Consider the following 15,979-nt stretch of genomic DNA (forward strand, 5'->3'; position numbering starts at 1 on the left):
TATTTGGTGGGCTCCTGATCCCTCTCTCAGAAAACAGGATAGATGGCTCCCAGGGAATGACAATGGCCTTCACATGCACAATCATGTGTTCACACACACACACACACACACACACACACACACACACACACACACACATGAAAATTGGCAAGGATAGCAGAATGATACAAAAAAAATCTGTAGTTATTTGAGGAAAAGTGTACGAGTTGAAAGCAGTTGTTAGAGACTAGTATGACTATAGAAGCCTTCTGCTAGGTCCCAGGGTAGGAAGAGAAGTGCCCAGAAGGCAAGAGGCCATTTATTGAAGGCTCCAACTTGGGAAAATACAAATCAATATAAGCGGAGATGCATTAACTGATAATGTCACCGCAGAGGTTCCCTACTCTGAACAGGTCATCCAGAGAAGGGTTTCCTTGGTGTCAGCCTCAGGCACACAGAAGCCACTGAAATTGTCTTCTAAGCTGTCCACATAGTAGATCTTTACAGCAATATCTACATGGTGCTGGTTTTGTAAGAGTAAAGATATAAGAAGGGAGACATTGAAAGTCTTACACCAAGGTTCCAGAAAGATACCGAGGGCAGGAAATGCATCAGATTCTTTGCTCCTTGCCCCTGAGAAACCATGGCATGATACTCAAAAACAAAAGGCTACATTGCACTAGAGATGCCAGAACACTGGAGTTTCTGGAACAATAGATTTCAGCAAAGGAAAGCTGCTGGCCCAGTGAGGAGGCCACCTGTGCTGTGTGTTGTTGCTTCAGAAACCTCTTCTGTGGTGTCTAAAGGGAAGGCCCTAGTTCCCTTCAAGGCCCTATTATGGCTGCTCATGGCCATGATGCTACATCTCTTCCGCTATTCGGGGAACTCAAGGCTCTGTCTCTCTCTTCAGCAACCTAGCCACATGGTAGCTATCTCCTTTAATGGTCTCCCACTTCAAGGCCCAATCACAGGGGACCATGATTAGAAGGTTGTCTTTCCTAAGAACGTTCATTCTGAAGGGTAATTTGGTGTCTGATTTTTATGAACCTGACCTGAAATTTTGTTTTCTGAGTTCTGACACCAAATATGCAACATGTTTCTTGATTTTTACTAGGATTCTCATTTAAGAGATTGCTGTGAGTCTCAGAAGAGATGCTAGACTATTGAACACTCTCGCGGCTCTCCTACGGAGGAATTTTGAAGTTGGAATGAATGTATTTTATATTTTAAGATTGCTTCTAAGGATCAGGGGTAGGTTATGATTCAACAGTGATGTGTTGGTGCATTGGTTCTCAACCTTCCTAATGCTTCAACCCTTTAATACCTTAAGAACTTCAGAGGACATAATTCTAAAGAAAAAGTACAAATGGCCAGTAGATTTGTGAAATGATGCCTAATGCTATTAATTATCAGAAACATGCAAACCAAAGTCCTATGGAATATTATCTATAATATGTGATAACATAAGTGAACTTTGAAGACCCTGGGCTTATTAAAACAAGCCAGTTACATACAAAAGACAAATATTAAATCATTCATCTTCTATGAGATGTCCAAAATGGCTAAACTTGGGACTGGAGAGATGTGTTAGCAGTTAAGAGAGCGTGCTGCTCTTACAGAGGACCTGGGTTTAGTTGGCATCAATCACATTGTGGCTCACAATGGTCCGCTATTACAGTTCCAGGGTCTGCACAAGCACATACATGATGCATATACACACATTCAGGCAAACAAATATACATATGAAATAAAATAAAGAAACCTTTTAAATTATTCTATTCATAGGAACACATAGTAGGATGGTGGTTGTCTTGGGCTGATTGGAGGGAAAAATGACAAATAGCTAAATAATGGTTAAAACATTTCAGATCCATAAGATGAAGAAATCTGAGAGTTAGCTTGTACAACATTGTCCCATGGTCAACAATCTGGATCACACACAGGTGTGGCCAGGATAAGTCTCATGTTTATACACAGAAAGGGCTGTTACAGGTAGGCTTCATGTTATATCACAATAGCAGTAACAATTTTAAAGTCATAGTTTACCAGACTATTCTTATTATATTTGGCCTGGTACTTAACAAACTACTGAGTTTCTGCTTTTAGTTATTAATTATAGTTTTTCATTATTGGTCACTGTTGCTAGAATCTGTCTCTTCAATATATGCCTCATATGTTCCAGTATCAACAGTATGTTCAGATCGCATGAGACAGGGTTTTCCTCCCTCTCCTGACCCTGCACAAGTCCTAACCAAATGTTTACTGTGTGTGCATGTCTTCAAACTTCCATCAGATGCCGCTGAAAGTAAATTCTTTCAGAGATGATTTATATTTTCTGCTTCTAAGTAGTTTTGGACACTGACAATTAATTGGGAGTGATTAGGCAGCATTTTTGGCACTTGACTTTTGGTTTTTATTAATCTACCCTTGCATAATACAGTTTTAGTCCCTGTGGCAGTACACATCGCCTACTTTCTCATTATTGTGACAAAATACTGATAAGGCTCTACTTAGTGGGAGGAGCATTTATTTTGCCCTATAGTGTGTCCAGCCCATCATGATGGAGAGTCAGGGTAGCAGGCATCACACTGTAGTCAGAGAGAAGAGAGATGAATGTGGTACTCAGTTTGCCTTCTTCTTTCCATTTTTAAATTATTGTATTTGTGTGCATTTTCACATGTGTGTTCAGGTGCAGACATGCACGTGCTTATGAAGGCCAGAGAGAAACTCAGGTGTTATTCCTTAGGAACCTTAGTTTTTGAGCTAGGTCTCTCATTAGGACTTGGGGATAGTGAATTAGGCTAGGCTAGCTGGCCAGTGAGTCCTGGGAATCTGTTTATCTGCCACCGAGACTTGGGGTTACAAGCATTCACTGCCTGGATTTTTATGAAATTCTGGTATCATACTCAGGTCTTTGGAGTCTTGAACCGCAACCACTTCCTCCACTGAGCCATCTCTCCAGCCTGTCTTCCTTTTATTCAGTCAGTGTGGGACCACAGACCCCAGAATAAGTGTCACCCGCATTCTGGGTAGATCACCCCTCTAGAATTAAACCTCTCTGGAAACACCTTCAGGACATATACAGAGATATGTTTCCATGGGATACCAATCATTACCCTGACATTTAAGATTAGCCACCATGCTGTGGGAGTAAAGACAGTAGTTGGCGATTCTCCAAGTATTCCTTTCTCCTAGTCTTCTGTACTTACAGCTGAGGCTAAATCAACAATTTTCTTCAAAGTCTACTTTTGCAGGGCAGGTTTTTATTCTTCCTCTGTCTGTGCTATGGCTCCCGCTATGCCTTAGTAGACACTCCTTACCCTCCCAATGTACCTATTAAAATTTCCCAGGCCGCAAGGCTTGACAGAGACCAACCACTACTAAGATGCCAACAACAGTGCTGGGTTTTGCTTAATTTCCCCACATTGAAGTTTTCTTATGTTTGCCCCAGAGGAATTTGTCTCTTTCCTGCCAGAACAACCAGGCATCACAAAAGCATTTGTGGTATTTTTAAGAAATTCGGTGTTTTTAGCTTTGGTCCTCTGGGAAGGCATTCTCTATTATGTACAATTTCCATTATGATTTGTTGATGATTCTTCTGGTTATAGCTATTCAAAAACCTTTGCAAAATAACTTTACTAAGTAGGGCATAAATAGAACAGAGACTTTCCTAGTGTAGCATCTTTAAATATTCAAGATGCCTCTTCACAAATCACTACAATGTAAACAGAGGTCTCATCATAAAAAAAAGACGGCATTGTATTGTGCTCAAAATTGAAGTAGCAAATCAGTCCTCGGCTTAAAAACAAGTTCAAAATCAAAATCAGAAAATGACTCCTAGGAACAGATGAAGGTAAATAAACACTAGCAAATGACATAAAATAATTTATGTGGTGTAATTATGAAATCACAAAGAAGGTTAGAAGGAAGGCAAATATTTCATAATAGCCCCCTTTTGCTGGGTCTCTAGGCATACAAAGGGTACCTCTAGCAAAAGATGAGGGTTTTTTTGTTATTGTTGTTGTTGATACCTGAAGCTATACTTTGAAAATGGTGGGAGGTGTTTTAATTGCGATGGCAATTCAGTTAAAAATGATTTCAAATTAAATAACGACACATCGACATCATAGGCCAGATGACAAAACTTATATCATTTAAAGTTTAAAAACTATTTTGGGGCTAGAGAGATGGCTCAGTAGTTAAGAGTGAGTACTGTTCTTCCAGAGAACCAAATTCCATTCCCAGCAGCCATGTGGACCAGCTCACAGCTACCTATAACTGCAGTTTCAGGGTAACTACCTCCTCCTTCTGGCTTCCATGGGCACCACATGGCAGAGACACAGAAACATGTAACTTATACATAATTTGACTATTTTTTTAAAAAAAAATCCTTCTATGGAGCATTTGCTAGCAACAATTAGAATTATGGAAGCATTTATTTGTGATGGAATGTTTAGAATACCTAGCCCTAGGTTTAAATGAAAATTTTCACATTGGTGCACATGAAGTTTAATATTTAAGTTTTATCTCTGCTTTGACTCTTGTACATGGGAATACCCCAAAGTATTAAGTCACTTAATCTCCTCAGCCACGGGCCATGTCTCATTTTATATTCTCTATCCCTCCGGGTGTCCATCCAACCCCGTGATTTCAGTGATGATCCAAGTACTTCTATCCTGCTATGATCTCTGGGTTTTACTTCATATCTGACACTCCCTGTGAATCCTTACGAGCCACAACACATGAATTTTACAAACAGAATTTTTCACTCTCTCAGTACCTCTATCAGTTTTCCTCATTTAGTTCTTGTCATCGAGCATGGTGGCGTTAGTTAATTTTCGTGATCAACTTGATGGCATTCAGCCGTTACCATGGAAACACTTCTTTTAGGAGGTGTGTCCATGTCGTGTGTGCAGGTGGACGGTCCTACCACCACAGCTGAGAGCTGCCGATGCAGCCATGTTTTCCTTACACGACACAACACAAATAAATGCCCTTCCTTACGTTTGCTTTTGTCAGGTATCCTGTCCCAGCAAGGAGAAAAGAATGGAGTTCAAGCCCCCAGAGAAAAAACAATGTGTTACTTTCTTTCAGCTTCCGGAATTCAGCACATACCAGATATAAAGTAGATGCTCAGTTGTGGGTTAGTTCTTGAATGGGTGAAGGCCTTACAGGGATTGTATTTTTTAAGACCAACGAGTATTAAATATTTTTAAATTAGCTTGAGAAATATCTAGCAAATGCTCATCTAGCATATATTACAATGGGACATTTTAAGCATATTTCCACACAATGAGTATGTCAAATACCATATGCCTGTATATTACATATTTATATCGCATACAAGCTATCAGTAAGTTCTAGCATCTTTGTAATTTGAATGTCTCAGGAACTTACTTCCGTTAAAATCTAACTTGTTTACTATGTTTGTAATGTGAATTATCAATAAATATAAAATGCAAAAAATGTATTCCTAACAGATACATTAGCCAAATTTCTTCCATATAAGAAGAGAATCCTTATTCACTCATAACTTCCTCTAGTTCACTTTGCTAATATAACTTTACATTTTGGAAACATGGAAAATAAATAACCTGAACTCATGTGAAACTCCTGTTGCCTTCTCATTAAACTAGGGTAAGGGAACCACATAGGCGGGCTTCTGGCCAGACTAGAGATTATTAACTCAGGGAAACTAATAGTTAACCTGGCGGCTCAGCGCCATTAAGCAACGCCATCCTTCTACATTCCCAGACATTTCCTCTGCCCACACCTGGCATGAGCTAAGACTGGCCTTATGCAGTTACAGAAAGGAGGAGTCTGATGGGCAGGCAGACAGGCCGAGGCGCAATCATCTGCTCCTGAGTCACCAAGTTAGATGAAAGTGTTTTCAAGAACACAGACAGTGCATGATGTGAGAAGGATAGGGTTTCTTAGCTTGGAAGAATCTTTATAAATACATGCCCAAGTAAAGTGACAACATCTGTTCTGTCCTTTCATCTGTATTGATTCTGGTGATTTTTTTCAGGTTGTCACATTGTGGTTGCTTAAATGAATCTAATAAAAGTATTTTGAAGGTAAAGTGGCTCATTAGAATTGAAAACTTAAGATTGAATTAATATATAATACACGCAAAAATTAAAACAGTTGAAGGAATCAAGAAGAAAATGTAGTTTGGGTAATGAAATATTTTGTTAGAATTGGGAAAGAAATCTATTTGTGTTTCTATACAATCTCTTAACGGTCTTATAGAGAAATGTCACTGCACCACTGATCCATGTTTTGGGGTTAGTGAATAATACAAACTTTGAGTTAAATAGAATTTATTTTATGTGTATGGGTGTTTTGGCTGCATGTGTGAATATGAACCACTGTGTGCCTGGTGCTTGAGGAGACCAGAAAAAGGTGTCAGATCCCCTGGAGATGCAGATGGTTTGAGTCTTACTGGAAACTGAACCCAGATCCAATGGAAGAACAGCCCATGCTTTTGACTGCTGAGCTATTTTTGTAGCCCTGAATAATATAGATTTTTTGTAATGTTTTTATTTAAATTAGAAACGTGAATGTTTCACATGTCAATCCCAGCTCCCTCTCCCACCCCTCCTCCCTTATCCCTACACCAGTCCCCCAGCCCCCCCCCCATCCAATCCCCACATCATTCCCCAGGGAGGGTGAGGCCCTCCTTGGGAGGATCTCTAAAGTCTGTCATTTCATCCAGGGCAGGACCTAGGCCCTTCCCCATGTGTCCAGGCTGAGAGAGCACCCCTCTATTTGGAATGGGCTCCCAAAGACCATTCATAAGCCATAAGCCTTTACTACCCAAGGCCCCAATGATTTCTGTGGCCTCCTCACTGAGACTGCATTCATGGAGTCTGGATCAGTCCCCTGTTAGCCTCTCAGGCATCAGTGAATAATACAGATTTTTGAAGAGTGTCTTTTAATTTTTTTACTTTATTGCTTTTGTTCAAAACTCTAGTTAAAACAGAAACAGAAAGCCATATTTATTTTTCAGTCTTTTAAGGGGAGAAACATATTTATTTAGTCCCCTGGGATCTAAAGAGTAAAACTCTGTTTATAAACACAATAAGAGACACTGGTTGTAATTTTTCACACTGAATTGGCCAAGGATTAGCACAGTCATGATTTGATCAATACCCATCCTTCTTGGACTTAAGATAAGTAAGTTAAGACAGAGAGTTAGTAGTCACAAGAGAAAGTACATATCCAAGAGCAACTGGACTCCCGGGAAAGAAGAGAAGAGCTGAGAGGCCAGCCGGAGGCATCTAGAAGGTTTTGTCTTTCTCGCTTAGAATGTATGGAAAGATGGAAGCACTGACTTAGAAGACAAAAAGAAGCTTTTTCTGTATAATTTCTAAAGGGAGAGATTGATTCTTTCATTGTGAAGGTATTATACCATGAGTTATTGATCTTTGTACATTAAGTGAACTTGTATACATTAAACAAAGACAATACCAGATTAACTTTAAAATGTGATTTCAAACTCCCATAGTGAATGCTAACAGAATAAGGAGGCACACACACACACACACACACACACACACACACACACACACACACACACACTCTTGCTTTTCACAGGTCCTAGAAGCACATGTATGGTTGGCTGAGGAAAATAAAGAGAACTCCAGATGTAAGAGTTATTTTAAATATCCACAAGTCATATCTCATGCTATATTTAGAGAAAAATTGGCTTGAAGTAACTGGAAAGAAACACTCAAAAGGTTGAATTTTCTTTTGTAAAATAACCATGCAAAGGAAGCCGTGCACATTTTAATAGGATGAAGAGAAATTTATTGGCCTGCACAGATGCTGGGTGCAGGAATCTGAGCTCACTGGCATTGGTGATGAGCCAAAACTATGAATGAGTGGGTTGGAACGTGAGTTACCACCACTTTGTTGAATTAGAAACAGTCCTCTTGATATCAGCTCTTCTCAAATATTGGGCGAAATTGATTCCAAAGGCAGTCAGAGAAAGAAATGGACATGCTGAGTACAAATTCAATACAAATGTGTCAGTTCTAGACAATACTCAATGAAGTACAGGTCTTCCAGTGGATGACTGCTTATTATTATTAACATGTTATCAGAAAACACAGTACAACCAGTGTACCCATCTGAGAGTCTGCCTTCTTGAAGCAAGAATTCCTTCCCTACTTTTCCATTGTGCCAGGTTCTAACATCATCACAACCAGTAGGTGAATTCAGAATGAATTAATGCCTGCTAGCGAAAATGAAGACATCCAAGCACTCTGGCTGCTAATATTTTTGACTAATAGAGGTAGACAACGTTAGACTCCAGGCTTCCCCAGGCAATTAAAATCAGTAGGTCCTCTGGTAAACAGGAGCATGTGAGGTTACCCATTGGTCATAAATAACAGTATAGTAGGGCATGTGACCCGGGAATCTTAATGGAATTTTTCTGGCATGGGTACATGCATAATACTGTGAGAGTGTGAGCCTTTACCTTCTTCTGCATTCGGAGATAAACAGAGACCTCATTGTACTTCACTATGATTACTTATGTGGGGCACGGACTCTTGAGAACACCAGACACACATTAACCAAGTCATTAATCCACACCAATCCTCTTCTCAGAAACCACATATTATTATTCTTTAATGGCTGATGAGACTCAGTCAGGAGGGATAATTGCCTTGCTCAAGGCCACAGAGGGAGTCTTGTGTCAGAGCAGAATTAGAGTTGAGTGATTTGGGGCCTACAGGCTTGTACTTGGCCATTAGGTCATGTGTGATAGAAAAAGACTTTTTTTGACTTGTAAGGAGAGAGAGAGAGAGAGAGAGAGAGAGAGAGAGAGAGAGAGAGAGAGAGAGAGAGAGAGAGAATTTGTGTGTCTCTCTGTGAACAGGAATGTAGGTATTAGGATAGTGGTGCTCATACAACGGCACTTTCCATGTTAGGATAGCATTCCCAGATTGTTGACATGCTTCATCTCACTGAAACTTGTTTGCTTTCTTTCCCATTTCTTGGTTTTGTCTAAGAAAGACACATGCTAAAGAAGAAATAAAAATAGCCCCACCCAGAGGCCCATGCCCTTTCTTGTCTATTTTTCTGCCTCCTAGGCTGCCCGTAAGTTGCAGTTCTCCCTCCTCAGCCTTTGGCACAGACGCCTTCTGGGAGGGAACCTCCATACCTGCCTCAAGAGGGTTTGTGTTGAGTTGTGGCATGACACTAAAGATTTTTCTGTTTCAGAGACAAGACTGATCAGTCACTAAGTTTAGCTAGCTTTAATAATTTCTTCAATGAGCAGATGCTTGCTCTGTATGGAAAGGTGCTTTAGAACAGAGGTCAATTGTGAAAGACCAGGAGACAAAACTTAAGGAATTCCTTCCTGGCTGCATTCTAAATACATATCCCGTCTACAGATAAATGAAGCTCTCACCCTTAATCACAGAACCTCCTCTTTGCAGTAGGCAGAGACCATTTCCAAAAGCCACAATGGTCCAAACACAGAGAATAACTGGTTGTGATCAGGTCCTAGCTGAAACATCTACAACACAACCTTCACACCTAAGACTCAGGCAACAGTTCAGAAGGGGACAATAGAAACATTGTAAGAGCCAGGGGTCCAGGAAGTCTGCTGGGAAATTGTATCATTTCATTCTAGAAATGACAGGGAAGTTGCACTTATAATACCTCAACAGTATACCTGACTAAACAAGACATGAACAATGACAGCACCAATAAACATGCCATTGTACAAAAAAAAATCTTATGGGGGCCCTTTCCTAAATAAAGAACTATAGGCAACCAATGACTGATGAGAGAGGGAGACTTTGTCATTCACAGGTATGATCCCCCTATCTGGTTATCCAGTACCAAATGGATTAGGAATCATATACAGACAAGCATCAGTAAATGAACTCAGCATGTTGTATTTATATATTTAGGGATATATAAATGTATATGTAATAATAACAACTAAAGAAAAACCTTCATTCAGTGGCTGATGGAAGAAGAGGCAGACTCCTATGGCTAAGCACTGAGCTAAACTCAAGAAATCCAGTGACAGAGAGGAGGACTGATGACCAAAGGGGTTAAGACTGGGCTGGTTTAACCCCCAGAAACAGCTGACCTGACAAGGGTTAGCTCTTGAATCCCATACTGATACCTGGGAATCCAGCATGGGACTGATCAAGACCCCCTGAATGTGGGTGTCAGTGAGGACGCTTAGGTAATCTATTGAGCCTTGGGCAGTAGATCAGTATTTATCCCGGGTATACAAATGGACTTTGGACTCCCATCCAACAATGAGAGATGCAGTCTCACTCTGAACTCTTGGGGGAGGGTCTAGGCCCTGCCCTGTATGAAATGACAGACTATGGACACCCCCATGGAGGGCCTCACCCTCCCTGGGGAAATGAGGTGATGGGGAGGTTGGTGGGAGGGCACGGGAGGAGGGGAGGGAAATGGAGAGGGACCTGGAATTGACATGTGAAGCAACCTTGTTTCTAATTTAAATTTAAATTTAAAAATAAAAAAATATTTAAAAAAAGAGAAAAAAAAGAAAAGGAGACCATGAATTTGAGGAATAGTAAAGGATGGTACATATGAAGAATTACACGGAGGGGAAATAATGTAATTATATTTTAATTAAAAACATGAAATTAGAATTCTGGCTCTATGACTTCCTGGTTAATAGTCCTGGGAAACTACCTCAAACTTTTTGTTTCAATTTCCCAGTCTGTGAAATAGGTACTGTAATAGCACTAAGACGCAAGACTCCCTGAGGCTGTTTATAACTGTGCTGGACACACTGGAAGAACTCAAGAGATTAGATGTTACCATGACCTCCTTTTTCATCACAGCAAATGCATGAGAGGAGGGAAGCTATTTCTTCAAACCAGAGTTGTTGGTATCCATGTCTACTTTTAAGAATGATTTTCTTTATTTCGTATAGCTGAGGGAAAAACAAATTCAAAAGTCAAGAGTTGAACCTACTGAGATGACCCAGTGGGTAAGTGTTTGCGGCAGGAATCTGGTGACCATGAGTTTGATCCTTGGAACCCATGTAAAGGTTAATGGGAGGACAGCCTCACAGTGTAGTCCCCTGACCTTCACACATGTGCCATGGCTTATGTGCTCTCCCACATCATGCTACATATATATATATATATATATGTATATATATATTGGTTTTACGAGACAGGGTTTCTCTGTATTGTTTTGGAGGCTGTCGGTCTAGCCTGGCCTCGAACTCACAGAGATCCGCCTGCCTCTGCCTCCCCCCCCCCCAGTGCTGGGATTAAAGGCGTGCGCCACCACTGCCTGGTTTACATACATATATATTAATAAAGGTTAATTATAATAAAATAATGAATTAAGGGCTGCAGTGCAACTCAGTGATATCACACTTATGTACCTTCATCTGGCCTTGGGCTCAGTTTCGAGGACCATACAAGTAAATATGAATCAATGAATTAATGAAACCAGAATACTGCCATCTAGGGGAATATATCTGAGTAGAAGGAGAGCACACAGGTCAGGAGGAGACTCCACAGTCTAAGACACTGACTCATATCCTGAAGTGAAAAAACCTACCCTGTATCAAGGCACACCAATAATGATCTTCCATTTGGTGGATTTCATCATGGCAGAAGTTCTTTGTGGGAGACTCTTATGAATTCTACAGTCCTAAGGATCATTGTGGCCTACCTCTTCTTTCCCAGTGATCAACCTGGATCACTGATTAGGAATGAAAAGCACAGCAGCATCCCAGCAATGATGTTAATCTTTCAAAGTATAATAGGCAATGATAACTATGTTAAGTGAATACCTCACAGGCACACTGCTTACACACAGTGTAATGACATGTATTGTGGTCTCAAAATTAGAATGATGAAAACTCTTGAGGAATTCACAGCGTGATGGTGATAATTATATAGTAGAGGAGTTGGAAAATAAAATCAAGAGGATCCAAAAGACAAAATGTGAATTAAGAATGTAAGTTAAGATAAACATCACAGAACAGCAGCAGATTCCTAGAGGTTCACACAGAGAAAAAGAGAACATATACAGGCAGATAAATCATCTAAGAATTATCAGGTTAGTCTGGGCTGTGGGCACTCTTGAACTTGAAAGAACCCACTAAAGACCCAGTCAAAGTGGACAAAAACCCCTGATACTTTCAAATACTTGAGGAAAGTTCTGAAACATCAAGGATAAAGAGGAGATCCTGAAAGCTTTGAAAGAAAGAGAGTAAAAACATTACCTACAAAGAAAGCTATGAATGTGTGAGTAGCACAGGGTTATTGATTCAGTCTAGAAATCTTTACCCACTCAAAATATCCCAAGGACATTAAAAAAGAAAGAGATACTTAGGACACAAGCAGAACATTTTCTTCCTATTTGGCTTTTCTCCTGTTTCTGGGGATTATGGCTCAGCAAAATGGAGCAAAGAGATACCTGTTAAGTGCTTCAAAAGCTGGATAGGAAAAAGCAGGCAAAATGGCTGAAGGAAACTGAGAAACATTTGGGACAGAAAGGTATTTCTTTCCTTGGAGAAACTGGAAGTGTCCTACAAAGAAGACTAGGATTTGAAGACCACCAGAGTTAATGATAACATCAGGTGTCTTCCATTAGCCATGAAAATATTTATGAGATCATCTTAGTTATGTACTTCATTAATTTTCAATGTTTAGAACTGGTTAACAGATAAACTATGGAAGACTTAGTTATGATAACAACACATGATGTGAATATTTTAATGTGAAATAAAAACATAGATTATAACATCAAAGAGGAGGGGAAGGGACCTTGGAAGCAGATGAAGGTGAAGTCCTGCTATAATTTGTGAACTATACTAAATGAGACACAGACTTTAATCAAAATAATAAATGCACTTGGTTAACAAGAAATTAGACATGTGATAAAAGACCAAGGCATAATCATGGCATGCATGCATTTAACTTTCTAAATTGCAAAACCAAGATCTCCCTGAGGACAACGAGACCATAGCTCAACTCAAACTCAATCTCAATGGCATGCTGACATTACTGGGATTGTGGTTTGTTACTTTGAGACAGGACCTTGCTAGCCTGCTTCAAAATTAAGACAATCCTTCCGCATCCAAAGTGCTAGAATGATAGGCATGCACTACTATGTCTGGCTTGAGGTTTTTGTTTGTTTGTCTGTTTTGTTTTTCTTTTAGTAGTTCTAGAAATTTTATCCAGGGCCTCACATGCCAGACCAATACTTTATCACTGAGCTCTGCTTCTAGCCCCAGGGTTTCTTTTTTTGTTATCTATCTACCTACCTGCCTACCTGCCTATCTGTCTGTCTGTCTGTCTGTCTATCTATATTCCTACCAAAGTTTCCTTCTCTTCTCCCCTTCCAGTAGCCCTCCCCCATCTCCCTTTGCCTTGGATTTCTTAGTCACAACACACACACTTCACTGAAAACCTAATATAGTCCTGTTACAATACAGAATTTTTTTTTTTGCTTTCCAACAACTAGAAGTTCCTATGGATACCATATAATATGAAGATGTGTTGACTAATTTTTTGCCAATATCAATAGAAATAGTCGTTGGAGAGGAGGGAGTCTCAAGAAAGAAAGTGCTTCTATAAGATTGGGCAGGAGGCAAGCCTGTATGACATTTTCTTAATTACTGATAGATGGGGGAGGGACCAGCCCTTTGTGGGTGGGGCCATTCCTGAACTGGTGGTCCCGTGTTCCATAAGAAAGCAGGCTGTGCAAGCCATGGCAGCAAGCCAGTAAGCAGCACCCCTCCATGGCCCCTGCCTCAGCTTCTAACTCCAGGTTGACTGATGGCTTCCTTCAATGAAGGACTACTATGTGGAAGTATAAGCCAAATAAACGTTTTCCTTCCCAACTTGCTTTTGGTCATGGTGTTTCATTGCAGCAATGAATAACATTAATTAGGATAAATAATGCTTTTGAAAAGAATTCTGATTAAAAGTAAAGAAAAATGTACATTTTAACAATGTCTTTGTCCTGCTGTCAGCTTCAATATTTTCTCTCTCTCTCTCTCTCTCTCTCTCTCTCTCTCTCTCTCTCTCTCTCTCTCTCTCTCTCTCTGTTTTTTGAGACAGAGTTTCTTTATGTAACAGTCCTGACTGTCCTGGCACTTATTCTGTAGACTAGGCTGGCCTTGAACTCACAGAGATCCGCCTGCCTCTGCCTTCTGTGCTGGGATTAAAGATGTGTGCCTCCACTCCTGGCTAACTTCAAAATTTTTATGTGTTAGTTTTCCTTTTCCTCCCAGACAGGTACAAAGGAAATGACACTTTATTAAATTATACTTTTCCTCTAGTTTATTTATTTTACAAAAATGTCATTATCTGTATATGCTGATCTTTTACTGTGATTAAAAATTCTTGATTTTAATGGTTTTTAAAAGCAGAGCCCCCAAGGAACTGCTATCCAACATTATTCTCATCCACAAATTCTATTCAGGTATACCCTCAAATTGGCCAGAAGAGGGTCAGCATGATAAATAATCTTTGGAGCACCTGGCATAGACTCAATGTAAAGGTCTCCCTGCCTGTGTTGAATAGACACAGCTGTGTACACTATAAATGTGTGAGCATTCTATAGGCAGAGAAGGTTGACATTATTTTTCATTGATTATTTATGGGTATCATCCTTTTTAGACAACCAAAATTCAGCTTCTTTAACAACTTCTATCAATAATTCTCAAGTTTTTCTGTGTTCATTTTATGCATGACTTTTCACAAAGTCTTTTGACTCCAGTTTTTACATACAAACACTTTATTGGGCAAATGGACAAAACAACCGCAAAGGTAAGGAAAAACAAATTTATTCCCCAAAAGGTATTTGCATCTTTGAAATAGCATACAGCAAAAGAATGTATAATTGTATTTTTTCTAATAGTTTTTAAACAGAAGATACCAGGATTGAAATTATGAAATGAATTTGTTCTTTTGCATAAAATATAAACTTTTTCTTCCAGGATGTAGTTATTATATTGTTAGATAAGAGATCAAAATATATTAAAATAAACACTATAAAATACTTCATTGAAATGTATAGTTCTTGGTTAAAGTGGGAGAAATTGGTATTAGATTTTTAAAAATACAATTTAATTGCCCTCTGTGATTAGCCACACTAAAATAAAAGTTCTCAATAGTTCAACATTTTTCAATTCCTGGTCAAATATCCAACAGTGTTCTTGCCAAGGGACACATTCTAACATACACCTGAGAAGGTTTAATCTGGTAACAAGGTTAACATAAGTTTTGCCTGGCTTAGCAAAGAAATCCGTTGCGAGATTAGCATTTCAGAGAAGCATCATTTTAAACAGAGACTACCAATAATTAAACATGCAAAATTCCCTCTGCTAATTAATGATATGTCTTTAAGAGATTTTTTCCTTTCTATGTAGATAAACCAACAGTAAGAAACTTCATCCAAACATGATCAGATTATCAAAGAGTACAGAATGCAAAAATAAACTCACATCTGCAAGAAAGATCACAACCTCCAGTTTTCCTCACACCATCCTTTCATTAAAGCACTTCCATTCGTGCCGTTCTAATGATTGGTTATTTTACATTTTACAGTGTATTAGGAAAGGGTGCATGCACACCGTAGCTGCGTCCATGCCGTATCTATGTCAGTTACCTGGCAGGGTCGGGAAGCAGGAAGTTTCTAGGCACACTGACGACTGCAGCCTTACCTTTGTGAGCCGCTGCCTTCAGCTGAGTTGGAGTCGCCCCTGCCTGCACCTGATGCTGCTGCTTCTCCAAGTTTCCGTCGCTTCCAGTTCTCTCCGTCTTCTCACCTAGGCTCGTTTTCTTCACCTTGCTGCTTAAATCATCCTTCTTACAGGACGGCAGCTTAGAAGCTGCTTTAGTAAAAAAGGATCCAGCCGAGCGGGAGGATTTGGACATTTTAAACGGCAGGAAAAAGCCAACCCCCCGCCCCCGCCCCGAACAAAACAAAACAAAAAAGACCAGCTCTAGAACGGTACCTGCTG

At 39.8% G+C, this 15,979-nt stretch overlaps 1 protein-coding gene across 12 annotated transcripts in view; it reads right to left on the reverse strand.

The window, feature by feature from the left end:
- Positions 1–15,979, reverse strand: part of Kiaa1217 (KIAA1217 ortholog) — an 806,709-nt gene that overhangs the window by 439,278 nt on the left and 351,452 nt on the right. For 2 of the 12 annotated variants that reach the window (XM_021234466.2, XM_013122522.3), the window contains exon 1: positions 15,680–15,922. The exons of 2 other annotated variants lie outside the window; for them this stretch is intronic. In XM_021234466.2, coding sequence (XP_021090125.1) covers positions 15,680–15,893 — 214 coding nt within the window. In that variant the 5' untranslated portion in view covers positions 15,894–15,922. Of the gene's footprint in view, positions 1–15,679; positions 15,923–15,979 lie in introns of those variants that run through there. 8 more of the 12 variants (XM_021234462.2, XM_013122523.3, XM_013122521.3 and 5 more) reach the window with 8 other exon arrangements.

The sequence above is a fragment of the Mesocricetus auratus genome, unplaced genomic scaffold (genome assembly GCF_017639785.1).
Source record: "Mesocricetus auratus isolate SY011 unplaced genomic scaffold, BCM_Maur_2.0 Super-Scaffold_100013, whole genome shotgun sequence".
In the NCBI taxonomy this organism is placed as follows: domain Eukaryota; kingdom Metazoa; phylum Chordata; class Mammalia; order Rodentia; family Cricetidae; genus Mesocricetus; species Mesocricetus auratus.